Raw genomic sequence first — 23191 nt, forward strand, 5'->3', positions numbered from 1 at the left:
GCCGATGGTGGCATTCAAGCACTAAGTCGTGCACCCCCTGGTGGCACTGAAAGTGTTAAAAAGGAACACGGCAACATGGGAAATTAGCTTACAGTCTTCTCCAGAGTCAGACAAGAAGATAGATACCAGTTTCCTCTCTGTGCGTTTGGTAGAAAGCTATCCGGCTGCACGTTAGCCTAGCTTAGCACAATGAATGGAAGTAGACAGTACTGGTAGCCTAGCTTAAACTGGGAGAGGGGTTAGCTGGCCAATGCCTAGGCTAACCATACATTGTGCTAACTAAGCTAGGCTACCATACAGTACAGTAGTACGCAAAGTGAGGATCTAGAGAGGAAACTGGTCTTATCTTCTTGTCTCACTCTGGAGAAGACGGTAAGTTCCTTTAATTGTACATGGTTGAGCCTACACGGTCCTCATTCCAGATGATTGAAAATGTCAAAGAGCACCTTTAAATTCAGCATCATCACCGATCGCAGCAGACACGGCTAACTGTTCCGATTATGATGCATCAACTCAACAACAACCCTAAACAATAGCATCACAGCATTGATGTGACATCATGTCCTGTGCAATCAGCATTCTGTAGGTCAGACTAAATTTAATTTAACAATTTAATTTAATTTAACAATTTAATTTAATTTAACAATTTAATTTAATTGTTCAATACAAGCTCTCGCTCCCGGTAGCCCCGCAAAAAACAACGACTTGAATACAAAAATATTTCATATATTTAATATTATTTCATCTCCCGACAGCTGGGCTGCCTCCCAACAATGTAATACAATGGGCAAATAAAATTTAAGACCGAAATCTAATACCTTTTAATGCCTTACATTTTATTACAGGTTCTACACTATGACTGTCAGGTTTTAAACTGAGGAAAGACTGTCAGGAAGAAAGACTGTCAGGTTTTAAACTGAGTATCAAACAGGAAACACTGTCAGGTTTTAAACTGTTTAAACAGTAATTCAGAACTGCACTATTTAAACGCAGTGTTAAGAGCGATATACTGCTCTGTTGTGCCACCTAGACTCGTTACATCAACACTGTGATTAGTGTACTGTAAATGAGGGATATTTTATTGCACTATTGCATCCTTTTACTCTGTATATTATTTTCTACTAACTAACTATTCGATTGTACTGCACTATTGCACTTTTTCTTTTTTATTATTGTCTATTTTAAAACAGCCATATAATCAAACCATAAACAAGGTGGCCTATTGGGATGTTGGATCCTAATGTGAAAAACCATGTGATTTTTACATGTCTGCACTTTATGTGCCTGTCTTTTTTGCTGCTGTGAAGCACTTTGAGCTGCAATTCTTGTATGAAAGGCAGGGATTAAAGCAAAAAAAATCTCCTGACTGAACTTTTTTTCAGGCCAAGTTATATTCTTATTTTAATCTCCATTGTATTTTTTTTAATAGCGTTAGAGTTTTAAGGGAGCCTACTTGTAGAGCCTACTGTCCTGACTGACTATAGACCCTACTGTTGTGGTTCTTGTGCCAGGCAGGGAGGCTGTGTGCTGAGAGAGCGTGAATGCAAGTCTTGTGGCTAGCTTCTGATTGATGGCGAGCTAGCACCCTTTTCCCATTACTTTGAACCATGAACTAAATGGCTTGTTATCATACAAACAAGGGACTAAACACGTTTCGCAATTATGCCACATCAACAATGGACATTGTTGTCATTATGACACAAAATAAAAGAAAGTTAAAAAAAAAAACAATAGACAGTCTCCTCCCCACCGTTTGTATATATTTTTTTTACCACGCACCCACCCCCTCCTAATGTACAGTCTCCTCCTCATCATATGTATGTATTTACTGTTAGGATCTCTGGGTAACAGTACTGTATATTTGCATATCGTATATATGTGACAAATGTAACAGTACTATACCTGTAAGTCATGTATGTCCCTATGTCATAAATGTCATGATGTCATGTATGTTGTGTATGTCATAAATGTCACTATGAATTGAAAATGGGGGACCCTGATGTCAACGAGACAAACATCTTTCTCTGGTCTGCATCCCCTTAACAATTGTGTGTATTGCTACTGGATTTACCAGATCCAGAGTGAATGAATGAAAACTTTATTTAATACACAAGACCCTCTTCTTGGGACCAAGTAAGGTTTCGTCGATAATCCAATGTACAGTTACCCCACCCCGCCTAGTCCCAACCACCTCCAATGTATAGTCCCCCCACCCCACCTACCCAACCTCCTCCAATGTATATACTCTCTTTTTTAGACTATTTTTATATCACAAACAATACTGTATTTGTAAATCTGGTATGTCATAAATGTATAGATGTAGCAGTATTGTCTATCTGTATGTCATGACTCATGTGTGTCATATATGTTATGATGAATTGAAAATGGGGGACCCTGATGTAAACAAGACAAAAGTATTTCTCTGGTCTGCATCCCCTTAACAATTGTGTGTATTGAGCCGTACTGTATTGTACCCATTCTGCAATTCTGTTAATAAAATGTTCAATCAATCAATCAATAAATATTTAACAGATTGCAGAATGGGTACAATACAGTATGGCTCAATACACACAATTGTTAAGGGGATGCAGACCAGAGAAAGACGTTTGTCTTGTTTACATCATCAGGGTCCCCCATTTTCAATTCATAGTGACATTTATGACATGCATGACATTGACATCATGACATAGGGACATACTACAGGTATATAGTACTGTTACATTTGTGACATATACGATATGCAAATATACAGTAATGTTACCCATAGATCCTGACAGAGATTATACATATGGGGAGGAGACTGTACATTAGGAGGGGGTGGGTGGGAGAGAAATATACAGTACTGTTACCCATAGATCCTAACAGAGATTATATACATATGATGGGGAGGAGACTGTACATTAGGAGGGGGTGGTAGAAAAAAGATACGGTGGGGAGAGAATATACCGTGGGGAGGAGACTGTCTACAGATACACCCGTGTGATGTTGCTACGGAGTTAAGCTAATAAACGTATACTCACAACCACAGCAGGGGACTCACGTATTGTACTGTGAAGTAACACGACAATGACAAACGTGTTGTTTCTGTTTTTCTTTTTGACATAGTTGCGGCACACGGAACAAGTTAACTCACCACTACAGCCCCCAGTAGCGCTGCCTAGCCAGTCTCTTCAAACGTCCTCTCCTCTCGAAACTTTCTTTTGTTAGGTGGTCCCGCTGATCCTTTTCATCTGAGAAACCCGTGTGGGTTTTCTTTTTAGTGGCCGGCTTACTCCTTCCATTTAACCGACACTATTATTAGCTAACGTTAGCTACTCGGTATAGCAGCGAGTGCAAGCAGCGTGGTGGCTGTGACGTCGGGTCAACAAGCAGAGTTAACGCGCGAGGCTGCAAAAAAGGCGACTCGTAGAACCAAAACACACCGCAGTTTTTAATTATTTTACATGACTATTTTGTTACCCTGCCATGTGGCGGACAGACTTCTCAGACCTCGCAAATGTGTAACTCGCCCAATAGCCTGCAGCTGCAACCACGGAGCGAGCCTCCGGAGCGCGCAGCGTAATCCTGTCTCTCGAGTCGCTGAGTGATGACTCTGCTTGGCGCGGCGCGATAGATTATTTTTTCATATTTGGCGCCTCTGATTGGCTAAATTTTCTTTCAATCTGTATGCATCTACAAATCATATTATACCAGGTAGCCAATTCCGTCAGACTGCGAATCAAATGGACGGATCTCCCCAATCAAATTGACGGAAATCCGTCTGGAGACGGAACGCTTTAATGCATGATGAAAGGTGCTATACAAATAAAGTTTATTATTATTATATGAAATTGAGAATTATGAATTTAAGACTCGCAGATACCCTGTACAAGTTCTCAGGAGCCGGATCAGCGCCAATCCCAACACCACTTCTACAGATACCGCCGGGAGCGGCTTTATTTCAAGTAGGTACTGAAAGAAGACATGGCTATCACCTAGGGGTGGGAATCGCCAGAGGCCTCACGATACGATACTATCACGATACTTGCGTCACGATACGATAGTATCGCGATACTAAATATATCGCGATACGCTGAGTATTGCATTTTTTTTTTATTTTTTTTTTTATCAAATTTTATTTATTACCTTTTTTCAACTGCACAGTAAAACTTTGTCAACATGTTTTATCTAATAAAGTTCAGACTGTTCATCTCACTTCAATAATTTTTATTGCAGAACATGGTATTTTCTCAAGCAGACAGATGTCAACACTGTAATCTGTGTTGCATGTACCTGACAAACTGAACTGTTTGTATTACAGTCATATTCCAACTTAACTGAATGCACATGTGTGTGTGTGGACTACTGTACTATTACAGGTATTGAAATGAACAATGCAACTTCCTTATACAAAAAAAAAAATACTAATAATTTTTTTATGAATAATTAAATATCGATACTTGGCGTCCCTGTATCGATACAGTATACTGTATCGCCACGCAAAGTATCGCGATACTACTACGTAGAGCTGCCGCGGTTACCGCATTATCGCTGTTACATCACGGCCACCGCAGAGTTAAGCTGATACCGCATCACAGCTGTTTTTTATAATAATAATAATAAGGTCGGGGGGGGGGGGGTAACCGCCGGGCGCTACCACCCCTGCCCGCGACACAGAGTGAACGGCGCACAACCAGAGGGGAGACTTCGAATCCCACCCGCCTCTCCCCGTGAGGGAGAGGGGAGTTGGGAACCGCGGCGGCGCGCGAGGGGCTGGAGCCACACTGCGCTCAGGTTTTATGGTTCTCGTTAAGTCGGGCTCGCCCGGTCTTCCCCGGCCGCGGCTCACCCATCCTTTTGGGGGGGATCCGGACACCGGCCGGGACAGAGCCCTGGGGACTACAGGTATTCACACTTGGTCGACGGGAAGGGGAGAGAGGCGCGCGCCTCAGCTCCTCAACAGACCCGTCCACCGTCTACCTCGAGTGAGCCTCACGTTGTACCTCACTGCAAGCATCAATAAACAGTGTTCACTGTTCAGTAGCCTATGTTGTCTGTGTTTCACTTTCAATAACGAATGCGTGCTTGCCGAATCCCAAACAATATTCATGCTGCATCATCTAAAGATAGACATTTAGACTAGAGGCAGGCTATATGCTATAAAGAATAGACTACTACAAAAAAAATGCATTCAAACTTTTTTTTTGCTGTTACCGCGGCGGTTTCAATAGCTTCACAAATTTGTGCGGTAAGGAAAAAATCAATACCGCGGCAGCCCTACTACTACGTATCGATTTTTTCCCCCACCCCTACTATCACCACAAGCATCCTTACATCCGTCCCGCGACTCATCGATGACCTGCTTCAAGAACCGGTCCTTGTGAAGGTTGACGTCTCCGAACCAGAACTCCACCTGCTTCTTCACGTCGCCCAGCAGCTGCTTCACGCGGGACCTCTTCTTCTTCTCGTTCTCCTTGCTCTCAGCTCTGGGGTCCGCCGCCGCGCGCCCGGGGTCCCCCCCCGAAGGTCTCCTCTCCGTGTCCACCATCTTGTTGTTGCGTGTGGAACTGGAACTAGACGGCTACCTACGTAGAACAAAATAAAACAAAAGAATAAGTCGGAACAGAAATTCACATCACCACACGTGGTGCACTGTAGAGCTAGTCTGGATCGGGGGCCATGAGTCTGTGGGTGTAGGAGTAAAACATTTTAGGCTATTTAGTCTGTGTTTATTTGTTTTGATTGCACACATCATGCATTTTGCACACATCATGCATTTTGTAACTTCCTTGTATGAATACTAGGGGTGGGGGAAAAAGTCGATACGTAGAAGTATCGCAATACTTTGCGTCGCGATACTGTATCGATACAGGGACGCCAAGTATCGATATTTAATTATTCATAAAAATAAAAATAAAAATTGTAAGGAAGTTGCATTGTTCATTTCAATACCTGTAATAGTACAGTAGTCTACACACACACACACGTGTGCATTCAGTTAAGTTGGAATATGACTGTAATACAAACAGATCAGTTTGTCAGGTACATGCAACACAGATTACAGTGTTTTACATCTGTCTGCTTGAGAAAATACCATGTTCTGCAATAAACTATCGTATCGTGACGCAAGTATCGTGATAGTATCGTATCGTGAGGCCTCTGGCGATTCCCACCCCTAGGTGATAGCCATGTCTTCTTTCAGTGAAATGTGAGCAAATTTTTTTTAAATAAAAATAAATCGCAATACTCAGCGTATCGCGATATATTTAGTATCGCAATACTATCGTATCGTGACGCAAGTATCGCGATAGTATCGTGAGGTCTCTGGCGATTCCCACCCCTAATGAATACTGGTACTTATTGTTAGACTAGGCAGAATTTCAGAAAATGTGCTTGTATAAAGTGCTGAAGGCATTTCGTGTTTATCTTTGGTACACAACATTTCTAGGGGTATTAAGGGGTGCTGAATCCAAATCTGCTGTATACCAAGCTCAAAAATGTCAAATAAGGCCTCAAAATTGAGAAATCCAACATGGCCGCCAGCACCAGGCCCTCTCTCCACAAAAACAGGTGCTAAACCCACAGTTTTTATTCTACTGACATGAAACTTTGCACAGAACATCTGCACCTATGGAGGAAGAAAGTAGGAATATAGCTGGGGTGCAACCATGAGTAACAGGGTGTTTTTGACTGTCTAACTGTAATCTTTGTATAGGTGAGGATACAAAAAATTACATTTCTTCAGTGTTTGCAGGAATACTACAGCAATTTGGTAATAACTGTACAGTGTTGGACACCAACATTAGAATCCCCCAAGTCTTAGCTTTCTTCAGGTACCAAGTTTATGCAAGTAGCTCTTATAAATCTGGATATATAAGCATTTTAATGTAAGCATGCTGTTTTAGGCGAATTTTCAAAAAATAAATGGTGGGGCTTAATGAGTTAAGTGACTACACAAGGTACAAACCTGAATTAAATGTGCTTTTGTAAGTTTTCTTACATACATCAACAAGGACGTAGTCACACCGGAGATTCAAGAATCCATACTTGGCGCAGAACACCTTGGACAGGCACAACTGAACATGTTTGTGGACAAACGTTTGTGTGAACCTCCAGATAGTGACCAGCACCTGAACCTGAAATCACCCATTCGAAAGAACAAAGCCAAAGACATTTGCCTCTTTGTATGAAGTTGTGCAACTTTCCAAGAACAAGCAAAACACCATCAAAGTGGACAGGCAGATTCTACAAATGCTCATCACAGCTTACAGAGCAGGTCGTAAGGTAGACCTTGACAATATCCTCCAGCATGAGCTCATGCCCATCCCGCCATCTCTGGCCACAACTAACGGGAGTCTACATTCCACCAACAAGTCTGTGTTCGCAAATATACTGACGAAACAAGTTAAAACCCCTGCAGATCTTACCCTTTAGGGACCCAGCTGCCTGGTCATTGATGGCCAAGCTCTGGTAATGGCACTCGGAAAGCCACCTGACACTACAACATTTGGTGACTATGCCAACAAGTTCACTGACACCGTGTTAAAGATGGGAGCAAAATACCAGAGAGTAGATGTCGTCTTTGACAGATACCATGACCAATCCATCAAAACAGGCACAAGGGTGAAACGCAAACAGCGCCACAGGCCAGTACGTCGTGAAATCAAAAACAAGTCTGTTCCACTTCCTGCCGATTGGTCGAGCTTCATGGCCCTTGAAGACAACAAATCAGATATCGCTCAACTACTCTCAAACCACCTGATAGAGCACAGCCCGGATGATGAACCTGTAGTTGTAGTATCAGAGAGGTTTGCTGAAGGGACAACTGTCAAGTCAACAGATCCAGATCTTGAAGTCTCCTCTCTGAGTGCTGACCATGAGGAAGCTGATACACGTCTGATTTTCTCATCCAGGCTCCAGTGGAAACAATCGTTGTGTCAGCGCGTGACACAGATGTGCTGCTTCTACTCTTGGCTCACTATGACAGAATCCGATGTACGCATCTCTACATGAAAGCTGGGACATCGAAGGATCCAAAATATTTTCCAGTACATGACATTAGAAAGCTACTATCTGATGATCAACTGGACACAATCCTTGCCTTCCATGCCCTCACCGGATGTGACAGTGTGTCCCAGTTCAGTGGTCACGGAAAGAAAACAGCCTGGCAGGTGTTCAAGCACCATCACACTGATCTTGCTGGCCTTGGGAAGGGCCCTTTCACAGAATATCTTGTGACATCAACAGAGAGATTCATCTGCAAGATCTATGGTGTGCCCGAGTTATTCTGCAAAGGCCGTCCACAAGAGAATCTGCCACCAACCTCGGATGCTACATCTGTTCCTCCCTCCCCATCAACCTGGACCCCCTGCAATTTGCATACCGCCCCAACAGGTCCACGGAGGACGCCATAGCCCATGTGCTGCACACAGCAGCATCACACCTGGACAAGAGGCAGGGGAACTATGTGAGAATGCTATTCATCGACTACAGCTCAGCATTCAATACCATAGTCCCCTCCAAACTCATAGCCAAGCTCAGGGACCCGGGCTTGAACTATGACCACTGCCAGTGGGTCTTGGACTTCCTGACAGGCAGACCCCAGGTGGTGAGAGCAGGCAACTGCACCTCCCATCACTCTCAACATAGGGGCCCCCCAGGGCTGTGTCCTGACTGAGTCCCCTCCTCCACTCCCTGTACACACATGACTGTGTGGCACAGCGGAACAACAACACAATCATAAAATTTGCTGACGACACAGTAGTGGTGGGCCTGATCTCTGCAAACGACGAGAGGGCCTACCTGGAAGAGGTTAAGGTTCTAGCGGGATGGTGTCAAGAGAACAGCCTCTCCCTGAACGTCAGAAAAACAAAGGAGATGATTGTGGACTTTAGGAGGTCGGGGTCAGGGACTACAGGCCCCTCAGCATCGACGGGGCACCGGTTGAGAGAGTGAACAGTTTTAAGTACCTCGGAGTCCACATATCCGAGGACTTGACATGGACCACACACATTGACAGTGTTATCAAGAAGGCACGACAACGCCTCTACTTCCTTAGGTGCTTAAGGAAGTTCAACGTGAGTCAGAAGATCCTCAAGAACTTCCACTTATGCACAATAGAAAGCATCCTGACTGGCAATATCACCTCCTGGTTTGGGAACTTGGGCACTGCACAAGACTGCAGCAGACTACAGAGAGTGGCCCGTTCAGCCGAACGCACAATTGAAGGTGGGCTTCCCACTCTCCAAGACATTTACAACAAGCGGTGCATGGGCAAGGCTAAGAGAATAATCAAAGACTCCAGCCACTAAAACAACTGCCTCTTTGAACTGCTGCGGTCAGGCAAGCGATACCGGAGTCTCATGGCAAGCACAGAGAGACTCAGAAGGAGCTTCTATCCCCAGACCATCAGGATGCTCAATGAATGAACAATGAACAATAAGCAAACCATCAACACACCCACAGCGCACATACACTCACTTAAATAAACAACACACTGTAGCACCCACTTTACCACTTTAGACACACTTTACACTTTATATTATTGGTAAGGAAATTGCACATCATTCTCATTCCTTATTGCACCTCACCACTACAAGGTGGCACCACAAGCTAAGCTATACTTCACCATTCTTGTACCAGCTGTACTGTATATATAGATACACTGAACAATTTTGTTGTTTACACTTGTTTACGTACTTGACTTCTTGACTTTTTATTTTATACTTATTATACTTATTTTATACTATCTTGTTATTATCTAGCACACTCTCAGGAGCAACACAGAAAGAAACATTTTATGCAAAGTATTCTGTATGACAACTAATAAAGAAACTTGAACATTCACTTATATTGATATGGTAAAATAATATTTTTATTTTATTATATTATATTATATTATAATCTATTCTATTCTATTCAGGAAAAGTGGCATTGGATGAATCATGCAACTGCAAGACACCTGCGACACCTGCCTGAATACGATTGATAACTGACAATAAATTACTGTACCTAAGCTACTGTACGCATATTAAGGACTATCTAATTTGCATAAATGGCATGTTGATTAAAAAAATTCAAGAGAAAAGAGTTTGATGAATAAATCCATGGCCTGGGATCATCCTGCTTTTCTTTCTTATTTGGTTGATGAGTTATGCATCAATAACAACCACAGTTTCTGCTATAAATATGAGTTTCAAGCAACATTTTCACAACTGATCTAAAATCAGGATATGATTTTAAATTCATCATGTATGCAAACATGTAAAAACACATTTCATTCATGTTTCTACCTTGTTTAGTCAAAAATATATGCACTTAAATAGATTTCAGCCTGGCGCTGGCGGCCATGTTGGATTTCTCAATTTTGAGGCCTTATTTGACATTTTTGAGCTTGGTATACAGCAGATTTGGATTCAGCACCCCTTAATACCCCTAGAAATGTTGTGTACCAAAAATAAACACGAAATGCCTTCAGGGTTATGATTTTCTGAAAATTGACCCTGTCTATAGGTACAGCGGAAGAAAACATGAGTGTGCGGCAGGGTTCGAAATTAACGGGGGCTTGGGGCATAATGCCCTTGAAAATGGACAAAATGCCCTCGAAAATCAGTTAAGGGGGGCACTTAATGCCCCCGACAGTTTACTAATTATATATATTTATCCGGTAATGGAGCGTCTGTGTATCGTACGGTTCAGATGACGAGCAAATAAAAAAATTCATTTGGCGGAGCCGGTGTTCTGCACTGGCTGCAGGCAGCAGCAGCAGCAGCAGCAGCAGCACTGCAGCCCAATAGGGTCCAGGTGCTAGTCAGTTTGTGTAAAAATGGCACGCACAATATAAATCAATCTTCATTACAACTTTAAAGGGGAACTATCTTATAAATGGCCTTTTTGAGTGTTTAGCATTGTTTCCTAGCTATGTGAACTTATATTAATATGATCTATGTCTCAAAATTCTCATATTGGCGCATTCTTCCAATTCTCCTCTCACAATATTCACCCTCACTGAACTGAGTCATTTGAAAATGTGCCTATATGTGATGTCATAAAGACACCGCTGCATGTTAATATTCAGGCGAACACGACGCTGCGCAGTGGTTTAGGAGCCCAGGCTCAAAACAGCTCGAGATCTTGAGGTAGAAAAATGCTGTTTTTGAGGACTTTATTAGAAATACAAAACAATGAATAAAAAAAATATATATATTACAGAGGTGTTCCATAGACTCACAGGAATTGTGTAAAAGTGCCCAAATAGTGAAAGAAATAGTAAAATAGTTCCCCTTTAAAAACATAGCCATTAACATTACATAGGCTGCGGCATACACACATCTTGCCATAGCGTTAGCAGTTTGTACAAAACAACGCACGTTTTAACTATGGTAGCCCGACGCAGCCCGCAAGCTAATACTGTACAGTCAATGAAATGTCACCGTAGCTACTACTAGCTACTGTAGCAGAGGAGGAAATGGGAGTCTGAGAGGCGGGGTGTTTAAAGACAATGATAGGCGTTTATTAAACATCCAAGAAGGCTAACATACAACTGTGTTTTACTAACTCCAACCGGGACTATTACCGCTGTCCCACTGCATGTTGATGTTATGAACTCCTCCTAACGTTACCGGAGCTGAAGGTGCCACACGCTAAAATGTCCGTGGGGACCCGCGCCAACCCATAGATAGTTCCAACTCACCGAATTACGTAATCCACCACAGTTGCACTCAATATTTAAATAATGTTAGTCTAAATAAATGTAGACAGAAACATAATAATTTCAAGCAGAAAACGAATCTTTCCATTAAGAACTGACAATCAGGGAATTTAAACATGGTTGACATTGTTTTTGTGTGTTTATATTAAAGAAAGGAAAGTCTAGTGCTGGCTGAGCATATTGTTTGTTTGCACTAAGTTAATACTTTGACAAATGTAGCCTATATTTTTCAGTCAGTTCGGTCTTTGTGTGCCAAACATTATTTAAGGCTGTAAACACTGTAAACCTTTTATTTTATTTTTAATAAATGAGAAGCATGTTTAGATTTGAGTGTTACATTTTTTTTTAATAAAAATTAACGTATATCGAACTGAAAACCGTGACCCCAAAATCGTGATACGAACCAAACCGTCCATTTTGTGAACCGTCCCACCCCTACCGTTTATCATAAAAATTCAGTGCCCCCGAAATAAAAAAAAAAAGCCCCCGAAAATCAATTAAGGGGGGCAAAAAAAGCCCTTGAATTTTTTTTTTAATTTCTAACCCTGGTGTGCGGGCCGGGGCTCCACTCCACTGGTCAAATTACTTACTCGTGAGTAGTACGTCCGTTGATAAAGAAAAGCAATGTCCACAGCCGCTCCGTGTACAGTAAAGATATTCAAATGGTTTATTTGCAAAGTCTTTCTTTACAGAAGTGGTCCTAAATCTACTTTCCTAAATATTCTTGTCACTCATGCACACACTACTACAAGGTAAGAAAACTGTATTTTCCCAGTCTCCAAAATCACTGCCGACTCCACACAGGAAAATTCCTTCGTAGTGTACCAGCCGTGAATCTACTGCATAATAATAATAATAATAATAATAATAATAATAATAATAATAATAATAATAATAATAATAATAATAATAATAATAATAATAACAACACTCATATGGCCGTTACAATGTGGAACAATTGGGGATTCAGTTCCAGCAGCAGACATTTTAATGACACGCATGCATTTTGGTTTCACTCACTTCCAGTAATTATTAGCACCTGGGTGTGGTGTCACTTTATTTTACCTGGTCACTTGCATGGAGGGGTAGTGGGCTCTGATATTTTCTGTTGCCCGTTATCAGTCGCTATCACACCGTTATCACCCCACATCATATTGTATAGTTTTTCTTTAGCGGAATGATATTAGGTTCAGCCTGACCCCCCCCCCCCCCTCCTAATAGACAGTCTCCTCCCCACCGTATGTATATATTTTCTCCCACCTACCCACGCCCTCCTAATGTACAGTCTCCTCCCCATCATATGTATACATTTTCTGTTAGGATCTCTGGGTAACAGTACTGTATATTTGCATATATCATATATGTCACAAATGTAACAGTACTATATACCTGTATGTCCCTATGTCATGATGTCATGCATGTTGTGTATGTCATAAATGTCACTATGAATTGAAAATGGGGGACCCTGATGTAAACAAGACAAACGTCTTTCTCTGGTCTGCATCCCCTTAACAATTGTGTGTGTTGAGCCGTACTGTATTGTACCCATTCTGCAATCTGTTAAATAAAGTTCTCATTCATTCACCACTCTGCAGTGCTAACATAGAGTGGACAGAGGTGAGCCTACTGTAGGACTGACCTTAATGCTTCAAAGCTTCATCAGTATAATAAATAGCTTATACCATTCATTTTTATAATCAGTTCTTCTTCTTAGATTGATTGATTGAAAACTTTATTTAACAGATTGCAGAATGGGTACAATACAGTACGGAGTCAATACACACAATTGTTAAGGGGATGCAGACCAGAGAAAGACTTTCGTCTTGTTTACATCAGGGTCCCCCATTTTCAATGCATCATAACATATATGACATACATGACATACAGATAGACAGTACTGCTACATCTATACATTTATGACATACCAGATTTGCAAATACAGTACTGTTTGTGATACAAAAAGAGTCTATGAAAGAGAGTATATACATTTGACGAAGAAACTGTACATTGGAGGAGGTTGGGTGGGGAACTGTACAAGCAAAACTGTACATTCGGATATCGACAAAACCTTACTTTGTCCCAATACTTAACCCAAGATTAACCAACTAATATTAGCTAACCAACGTTGCAACAACCGTTAACTAACGTTACCCACAAAGATTCGTTTCTTTTCAGCCTTAAACGTTAAATAACTTTAACTAACTAAGGTTAACGTTCAAGGCTAAACAGAAGCTCATCATTGTGGCTAACCGTTACGTTAGCGACGGTTGGTTGGTTAGCTAGTTAGTTAGTTACGCGCGGTAATTTAAACAAGCTAACGCTAACTTCAAACAAAGATTTACAATGACTCAGGTACATTAAACGAACACTTACCTATTTTTGGCCGCACGAATTTACAACTTGCGAAATTAAACAGGTTAACGTTAAGCTAGCTAATTAACGTTTACCATGCAACAACATGCTGCACTGAGTGAGTGAAGTTCATGCTGTAACATTACAACCACGACAGCGTTGTTGTTGTGCCGCGTCGCACAATAATGTCGTCATCACTTCTTCTTCTTCTTCTATTTGGTGTTTTACGGCGGACGGGCACCAAAATTGGGCCATTTACCGCCACCTACCGACCCGGAAATCGGGCCAGTCTTCCATTCTCCCCTCTTCTTTTTCTTCTTCAATGGTTTAATGTCAGATCGCTACCACAAAAGGTGCATACCGCCACCTACTGTACAATCCATTCAACCCCCTAACACACAAAACAAAACCAAAACCCATCCCTAACATCACCACCCTATCCAAACCTAATCTATGAGTCACTCATTGCCTCCTGCGGCTGACTCTGGCCTTGCTGAACGCCTGTTGCTTAATAACAGCGGAACAGTGCAAAAATGCTTCCGTATTCGTCACCGCACGCCAGTACGGTAATGCGCCTTTCATTTTCCTTCGCCCAGCTTGCACCGGCGGCGGCGTGTTCGCTCAGGTGCGTGCGCCGGCGTGCTCGCGAGGTGCCCGCGCATGCGCATGAGATCCCGCCTTGGTTCGACACATAACACATTATTGGTTCAATTTGGTTATTAACACGCTTTGGCTTTGGTTCAATTTGGTTAATCACCATACACTCATTGTTATTCAGCTGCGCCGAGGTACATGATTGATTGATTGATTGATTGATTGATTGATTGATTGATTGATTGATTGAGCAACATGAGCTAACTGGCTGAGCTAACATGGAGCTAACACGCAGCTAACTACTGAGCTAACATGAGCTGACTGCTGAGCTAACATGAGCTAACTGCTGAGCTAACATGGAGCTAACATGCAGCTAACTGTACATGATTGATTGATTGATTGATTGATTGAACATGGAGCTAACTACTGAGCTAACATGAGCGCACTGCTGAGATAACTGCTGAGCTAACATGGAGCTAACATGCAGCTAACTGTACATGATTGATTGATTGATTGATTGAACATGGAGCTAACTACTGAGCTAACATGAGCGCACTGCTGAGATAACTGCTGAGCTAACATGGAGCTAACATGCAGCTAACTGTACATGATTGATTGATTGATTGATTGATTGATTGATTGATTGGCGTAGCCAAGCCAAAGCAGAGGTACATCATTTTAGTACATAGTTATAACAGCTAAGGGGACCTGCTGTGCTGTAGGTTACATGATTGATTGATTGATTGATTGATTGATTGATTGATTGATTGATTCAGCCAAGCCAAAGCAGAGGTACATTTACATTTACATTTAGTCATTTAGCTGACGCTTTTATCCAAAGCGACTTACAAGTTCTGTACGACAAGCCATCAGGAAGAGCACAACTCTATCAGCTGAGTAACAATGTTCATCAAAGTGTTGAGTGCTACAGTGTAGGTTAGTATATTAGGACAAGTGCTGACAGTACGGTTAGTTTTTTTTTTTTTTTTTTTTTTTTTTTATTGTTTTTTTTTTAATTCAGATAATGGTTGAAGAAGTGCGTCTTTAGTCGACGGCGGAAGTTTGGACGGGTTTCGGCTGTCCTAACTGGGGTGGGTAGTTCATTCCACCATTGTGGGGCAAGGACTGAGAATAGGCGACTTCTCTTTGATGACCCTCCCGGAGCTCGGATAGGAGTAGGTCTGAGGCGGCCAGAAGATGCAGAGCGTAGGGGTCTTGAGGGTGTGTAGTTAGAGACCATTGACCGGAGGTAGGCGGGAGCGGTTCCCTTTGCCGCACGGTATGCTAGGTCGAGGGCCTTGAAGCGGATTCGTGCAGCAATGGGGAGCCAGTGCAGGTCCCTAAGAAGTGGGGTGACATAGTTATAACAGCTAAGGGGTGTTGTTAATGCATTTTATTACATGCTGTGCTGTAGGTTACATGATTGATTGATTGATTGATTGATTGATTGATTGATTGATTGATTCAGCCAAGCCAAAGCAGAGGTACATCATTTTAGTACATAGTTATAACAGCTAAGGGGTGTTGTTAATGCATTTTATTACATGCTGTGCTGTAGGTTACATGATTGATTGATTGATTGATTGATTGATTGATTGATTGATTAGTACAGGTCAATACTACAATTGTTAATACCTAAATAGCTAGCCTGCTGTTTTTGCATTCATTTGGACTTTAGACGCAGTGGTGGGGTTTGTGAGAGAGCATGGGACAACAATATAGAGGACTACCCACATTTAAAGGTAATCGCTGTCGTTGATTATGATCATTCCTAATCTTTATGTGGGGGTCTTAAATTACTTAAATTACCAGTGGGCTAATTGCATGTCTCCTGTAGGGTAGGGTTGGCTGCCTGAAAAGTTTGCACTTCACGTGTGTGCGTATGAGGAAGAGGTGGCCCCAGGAGGCGTCCCAGGAGACCACACTGGTTTCACATCTACAGTACGTATGAGGAAGAGGTGGCCCCAGGAGGCGTCCCAGGAGACCACACTGGTTTCACATCTACAGTACGTATGAGGAAGAGGTGGCCCCAGGAGGCGGCCCAGGAGACCACACTGGTGTCACATCTACAGTACGTATGAGGAAGAGGTGGCCCCAGGAGGCGTCCCAGGAGACCACACTGGTTTCACATCTACAGTACGTATGAGGAAGAGGTGGCCCCAGGAGGCGTCCCAGGAGACCACACTGGTTTCACATCTACAGTACGTATGAGGAAGAGGTGGCCCCAGGAGGCGTCCCAGGAGACCACACTGGTTTCACATCTACAGTACGTATGAGGAAGAGGTGGCCCCAGGAGGCGTCCCAGGAGACCACACTGGTTTCACATCTACAGTACGTATGAGGAAGAGGTGGCCCCAGGAGGCGTCCCAGGAGACCACACTGGTTTCACATCTACAGTACGTATGAGGAAGAGGTGGCCCCAGGAGGCGTCCCAGGAGACCACACTGGTTTCACATCTACAGTACGTATGAGGAAGAGGTGGCCCCAGGAGGCGTCCCAGGAGACCACACTGGTTTCACATCTACAGTACGTATGAGGAAGAGGTGGCCCCCAGGAGGCGTCCCAGGAGACCACACTGGTTTCACATCTACAGTATGAGGAAGAGGTGGCCCCAGGAGACCACACTGGTTTCACATCTACAGTACGTATGAGGAAGAGGTGGCCCCAGGAGGCGTCCCAGGAGACCACACTGGTTTCACATCTACAGTACGTATGAGGAAGAGGTGGCCCCAGGAGGCGTCCCAGGAGACCACACTGGTTTCACATCTACAGTACGTATGAGGAAGAGGTGGCCCCAGGAGGCGTCCCAGGAGACCACACTGGTTTCACATCTACAGTACGTATGAGGAAGAGGTGGCCCCAGGAGGCGTCCCAGGAGACCACACTGGTTTCACATCTACAGTACGTATGAGGAAGAGGTGGCCCCAGGAGGCGTCCCAGGAGACCACACTGGTTTCACATCTACAGTACGTATGAGGAAGAGGTGGCCCCAGGAGGCGTCCCAGGAGACCACACTGGTTTCACGTCTACAGTACGCGCGGATGTTCACACTGTGGAACAGGCCAAGGAGTGGGTGGAGTTGGTGAAGGAGTCATCTGGGGTGACATGGAGAGTGGACGCTACCCGACCAGCGGTGGGGCGCTCTGTCCTATTCAAGGTAAGAATTGTGTTACGTCATTTGTTAGACTACCATTTGTGCCTTTCACCCATACTGCTAGTGCTAACCCATACTGCATTCAATCAAAATGTTACACAGACGCAGTACAGGTGCCAGCATAAGGTGGTGCATAAGGGGAAACAGAAATAAAAAAAAAAACACCGGCTGCCAAGCTACCATGGTTGTTACACTAACAGTTAGAGGAATGACCCGGTGAGTTTGCACTATACAATACTTATAATTCAATTGTTTTTATGGACATAACAGTTGGCCTAGTTTTTATTGTTGATTTTGATTTATTTTACAGGAGCACAGACCCACACATCCCTAATTTTCCAATGTGCATTTGCATTGTGAATAGGCACAATCATAACCTCCATGTCTCAGCGGCCCTGCGCTATCGCGATGTTGGGCAAAAGGCCAAAGATACACTGACCGCGTTATTTGCGATTGGCCACAAGCCTCCTTCTGCTTTGTCTGTGCTAAAGCACGACCTCAAAATCCAACACGGAGACGCCTACTTTTGTGCTGCAGCCAACAGAGGGATCTGCCCAGACCTGTCCTATGTGCAAAGGTAGACGTTTGTTCAGTTATAAACTACAGTATAAACTATACATTTTATGCAGTTACAATTACACCAACTAAAATTAGTGTTCTTTGCCAGATTATTCGCAGCGGCGTACAGGGTCCAATTTGGCGCCCGGAGTGGCCCGAGTATGGTGGAAGCCCTCGGTCAGCAGGTGGACGCCTACAGTATGGTGGAAGCCCTCGGTCAGCAGGTGGACACCTACAGTATGGTGGAAGCCCTCGGTCAGCAGGTGGACGCCTACAGTATGGTGGAAGCCCTCGGTCAGCAGGTGGACACCTACAGTATGGTGGAAGCCCTCGGTCAGCAGGTGGACACCTACAGTATGGTGGAAGCCCTCGGTCAGCAGGTGGACACCTACAGTATGGTGGAAGCCCTCGGTCAGCAGGTGGACACCTACAGTATGGTGGAAGCCCTCGGTCAGCAGGTGGACACCTACAGTATGGTGGAAGCCCTCGGTCAGCAGGTGGACGCCTACAGTATGGTGGAAGCCCTCGGTCAGCAGGTGGACACCTACAGTATGGTGGAAGCCCTCGGTCAGCAGGTGGACACCTACAGTATGGTGGAAGCCCTCGGTCAGCAGGTGGACACCTACAGTATGGTGGAAGCCCTCGGTCAGCAGGTGGACGCCTACAGTATGGTGGAAGCCCTCGGTCAGCAGGTGGACGCCTACAGTATGGTGGAAGCCCTCGGTCAGCAGGTGGACACCTACAGTATGGTGGAAGCCCTCGGTCAGCAGGTGGACACCTACAGTATGGTGGAAGCCCTCGGTCAGCAGGTGGACACCTACAGTATGGTGGAAGCCCTCGGTCAGCAGGTGGACGCCTACAGTATGGTGGAAGCCCTCGGTCAGCAGGTGGACACCTACAGTATGGTGGAAGCCCTCGGTCAGCAGGTGGACACCTACAGTATGGTGGAAGCCCTCGGTCAGCAGGTGGACACCTACAGTATGGTGGAAGCCCTCGGTCAGCAGGTGGACACCTACAGTATGGTGGAAGCCCTCGGTCAGCAGGTGGACACCTACAGTATGGTGGAAGCCCTCGGTCAGCAGGTGGACACCTACAGTATGGTGGAAGCCCTCGGTCAGCAGGTGGACGCCTACAGTATGGTGGAAGCCCTCGGTCAGCAGGTGGACACCTACAGTATGGTGGAAGCCCTCGGTCAGCAGGTGGACGCCTACAACGCCATGTGCCAGGACGCGTGTGCTGTCATGGGAACCTCTTCTCGGGGAGCCCCATTAATTGCGCTGTGCTCTCCCCTCATGAAGAAAGTGCACCACCAGGTATTCTGGCTATCTTTTTCATGGTGTTCCATTTAAGTAACTAAGTAACACACTAACTAACACTAACTATGCCTGCCTGCCTGCCTCTGTGTCTGCCTGTCCGTCTGTGTTTGTCGGTCTGTCAGCTGAAGCACAGTGGCGAACTCTGCTTCATTGATTCCTCCGGCAACATGGATAGGGAAAATATCAGAGTTTTTTTGTTGCTGACGCACAGCCCTGCCGGAGGTCTACCATTGGGGATCTTCTTCTGCCAGTCTGAGGACGAGGAGACTATTTTTGAAGGGCTACAGCTGCTGATGAATCTGATTGGAGAGAGGGCCTTTGCTGGCAGGGGAGCATCAGGCCCACAGATCTTCATCACAGATGACTGCGCGGCAGAGAGGGGAGCCTTAGGGAGGGCATTCCCACAAGCCACTCTTCTCCTGTGCTCCTTCCATCTGCTACAAGCAGTATGGAGATGGTTGTGGAGCAAGGCGAGTCTGGTGGCGTGCAGAGACAGGCCAACTCTGTTCACTGTGGTTAAACAGATGCTCTACTCCGAGGAGACAGCAGAGGTGGACAGGCTGTACTTGGCGGCGAGAGAGCACCCTGTTGCAGTCAGGTTAGTGCTTAGACAAGTTTGCTTATGTTTAGCTGTACACAGACATTCCCACAATCACACAGCACAGCAGTCTTGCAAATTCGGTACAAGAAAGTCAGGAGGCTTGTGTTTGCATACTTCATATATGTGTCTACCTCTCCTTGCTGTCATTACATCATGTATGTGCATCTTCTGTGTTTGTTTCCTTATTTGATCAATTGCAGGTATGAAAAGTACCTGCGGTACATAGAGCGCATCTACAGTCGCAGAGAGTGCTGGGCACTCAGCTACCGGGCCACGCGCGGTCTCCTCACCCGGGGAAATAACACAAACAATTATTCGGAAGCAGCGATGCGGGTCCTCAAAGACGGGATCCTCCAGAGGACGAAAGCCTTCAACCCATGCCAACTCTTGGACATCCTGACCTCGAGGCTGGATGTCTACTATGAGGCCCGCATTGTGGATGTTGCCCTCGAACACTGGATGGCGTACCAGAAGAGGAGATTCCTTCCCCAGGATAGCGACATCATTGCATCTCAGATCCAGCAGGTACTATATCAAATGCATACTTTTAGAGATTACTGCAGTAACCAGTGCAGATTTAGCCATTGTGTAATGTCCCTTATTACATGGCGTTTTCACATTCGCCGAAATGCTTGCTTGTGATTGGTCAATAGCCCCCGACAGCGGTGAATTATTTTTCAATAACCACCGGTGATTATTGTTTTTCGCAGCTGGAGTAATCAAGCCCCACTGACACACACTGTTTCAGTGCAGCCAATCAGACACACCTGCCGGGCTGCCCGCGATAATAATAATCACTTTATTTGGGCTGACAGAGCCACAGAACAACTGCGATTTGTAAAATGAATTAGGTATATTGTTAGTAAGTTAGCCATGTAATAAGCGGGATAATGTATAGCTATACTCGGTCATCATCGCAAAAGAATTGACCTTCACTGACGTTTAAAACACCTCGCAGAGGCGGCTCGGTATTTTAAACTCTGTGTCGGTCAATTATTTTGCGACAATGACCTCGTAGCTATACATTATCCCTTACTTGTATGACTTATGATTTGTATAGCTTGGGGACAACAGGTACGAGGTGAAGGGCTCGGTGACGGAGCCATACATCGTGGACATGGAGGCGGAGCTGTGCTCATGCCCGGCAGGACAAACTGGGGCCCCCTGTAAACATCTGGCAGCAGTGGCCAAGTTTTACACTGTGGATATGTCCAGCACTTTCCTCCCCACAACTCCGGAGATGAAAGCAAAACTGCTCAAATTAACATCAGGAGGTAAAGCTAATACCTTTCTTTTCACAATAATAAACCATAATAGACCTTTCCTACACTGAACGCAAGTCCCGCCCCCCATTGTTACTGTTGCTTTTGTTGTGGTGGGAGTGATTACAATGCTTAGATATCGGAATCCAGCTTTGGACCATTTGAACTTGACCTCATCCTCTAGTTGTGATGGCCACACTGTCATGTCTTCTTCTTATATTCTGTATAATACTATAGGAGGAACCGTCTCCTTGGACTTCCTTCAACCCCTGAGACTTGCTCAGCCAGCATGCCAGTCATTCCAGGGTAAGTAATACCACCCTTGCACACACACACACACACACACACACACACACACACACACACACACACACACACACACACACACACACACACACACACACACACACACACACACACACACACACACACACACACACACACCATAAGATGTGACATACTGTAGTTGTTGATTATGCGGTGTCTTTGTGTCAACAGAAGCCATCGCCATCCCTGGGCCAAGCAGTATGCCGATGGACCAGCTGCAAGACACCAGCGGTCAGTTATGAACTTGTCTTTTTTTGTCTGTCACTTTCTCTCACTCACTCACTCACACACACACACACACACACACACACACACACACACACACACACACACACACACACACACACACACCTTTCCTACACGTTGGACCATTTGAACTTGACCTCATCCTCTAGTTGTGATGGCCACACTGTCATGTCTTCTTCTTATATTCTGTATAATACTATAGGAACCGTCTCCTTGGACTTCCTTCAACCCCTGAGACTTGCTCAGCCAGCATGCCAGTCATTCCAGGGTAAGTAATACCACCCTTGCACACACACACACACACACACACACACACACACACACACACACACACACACACACACACCATAAGATGTGACATACTGTAGTTGTTGATTATGCGGTGTCTTTGTGTCAACAGAAGCCATCGCCATCCCTGGGCCAAGCAGTATGCCGATGGACCAGCTGCAAGACACCAGCGGTCAGTTATGAACTTGTCTTTTTTTGTCTGTCACTTTCTCTCACTCACACACACACACACCATAAGATGTGACATACTGTAGTTGTTGATTATGCTGTGTCTTTGTGTCAACAGAAGCCATCCCTGGGCCAAGCAGTAGCAGTACGCAGATGGAACAGGATCGCGAGGAGATGATATCAGATCGCGAGGAGATGATATCATATATCAGGCAACACAGTCTCGACCCCCTCTTCGCTGCTGGAGTCGCGGCCATGTCAAAACAGTTTCTGCTGCTGAATAGAAACCCTTCCGCATTGTCGTCAGCCTACCACACATTCGGCAAGTCCGGGAGCCTGTCGACGAGGGCTGGCGCATTACGCCGAGCTGCAATGCGGCAAGGCCCGATCATTGGCTGCCAGCCAACTGCAGTGGCACGCAGGAAGTTGCCAGACGGCTCAAGGAGGCGAGTTCAAGCTGGGCGACCTGCAAAGCGACACAACCTGAGCGCGTCGGTGGCTTTGAACATTAGTGGGGCAAAAAAACATTGAAGCTCATAGTCTCCCAGTCCCTCCACTCTGCAGTAAACAGACATCACTGATATAGAGTGTCTGGACTGTCTGGTCAGTAACATGGGTCTAGAACCCACCTCTACT

The 23191-nt window shown here is 44.7% G+C and overlaps 1 protein-coding gene across 1 annotated transcript in view; it reads right to left on the bottom strand.

The window, feature by feature from the left end:
- The window catches only part of larp7 (La ribonucleoprotein 7, transcriptional regulator), a 52377-nt gene extending 38190 nt beyond the window's left edge, over window positions 1–14187 (bottom strand). The window contains exons 1-2 of the mRNA XM_084312202.1: window positions 14063–14187; window positions 5314–5560 (exon numbers count right to left, since the gene is read on the bottom strand). Coding sequence (XP_084168328.1) covers window positions 5314–5527 — 214 coding nt within the window. The 5' untranslated portion in view covers window positions 5528–5560; window positions 14063–14187. The remainder of the gene's footprint in view (window positions 1–5313; window positions 5561–14062) is intronic.
- Between the last annotated feature and the right edge of the window lie 9004 nt (window positions 14188–23191).

The sequence above is a fragment of the Notolepis coatsorum genome, assembly GCF_963971535.1.
Source record: "Notolepis coatsorum genome assembly, chromosome: 4".
NCBI classification, from domain to species: Eukaryota; Metazoa; Chordata; class Actinopteri; order Aulopiformes; family Paralepididae; genus Notolepis; species Notolepis coatsorum.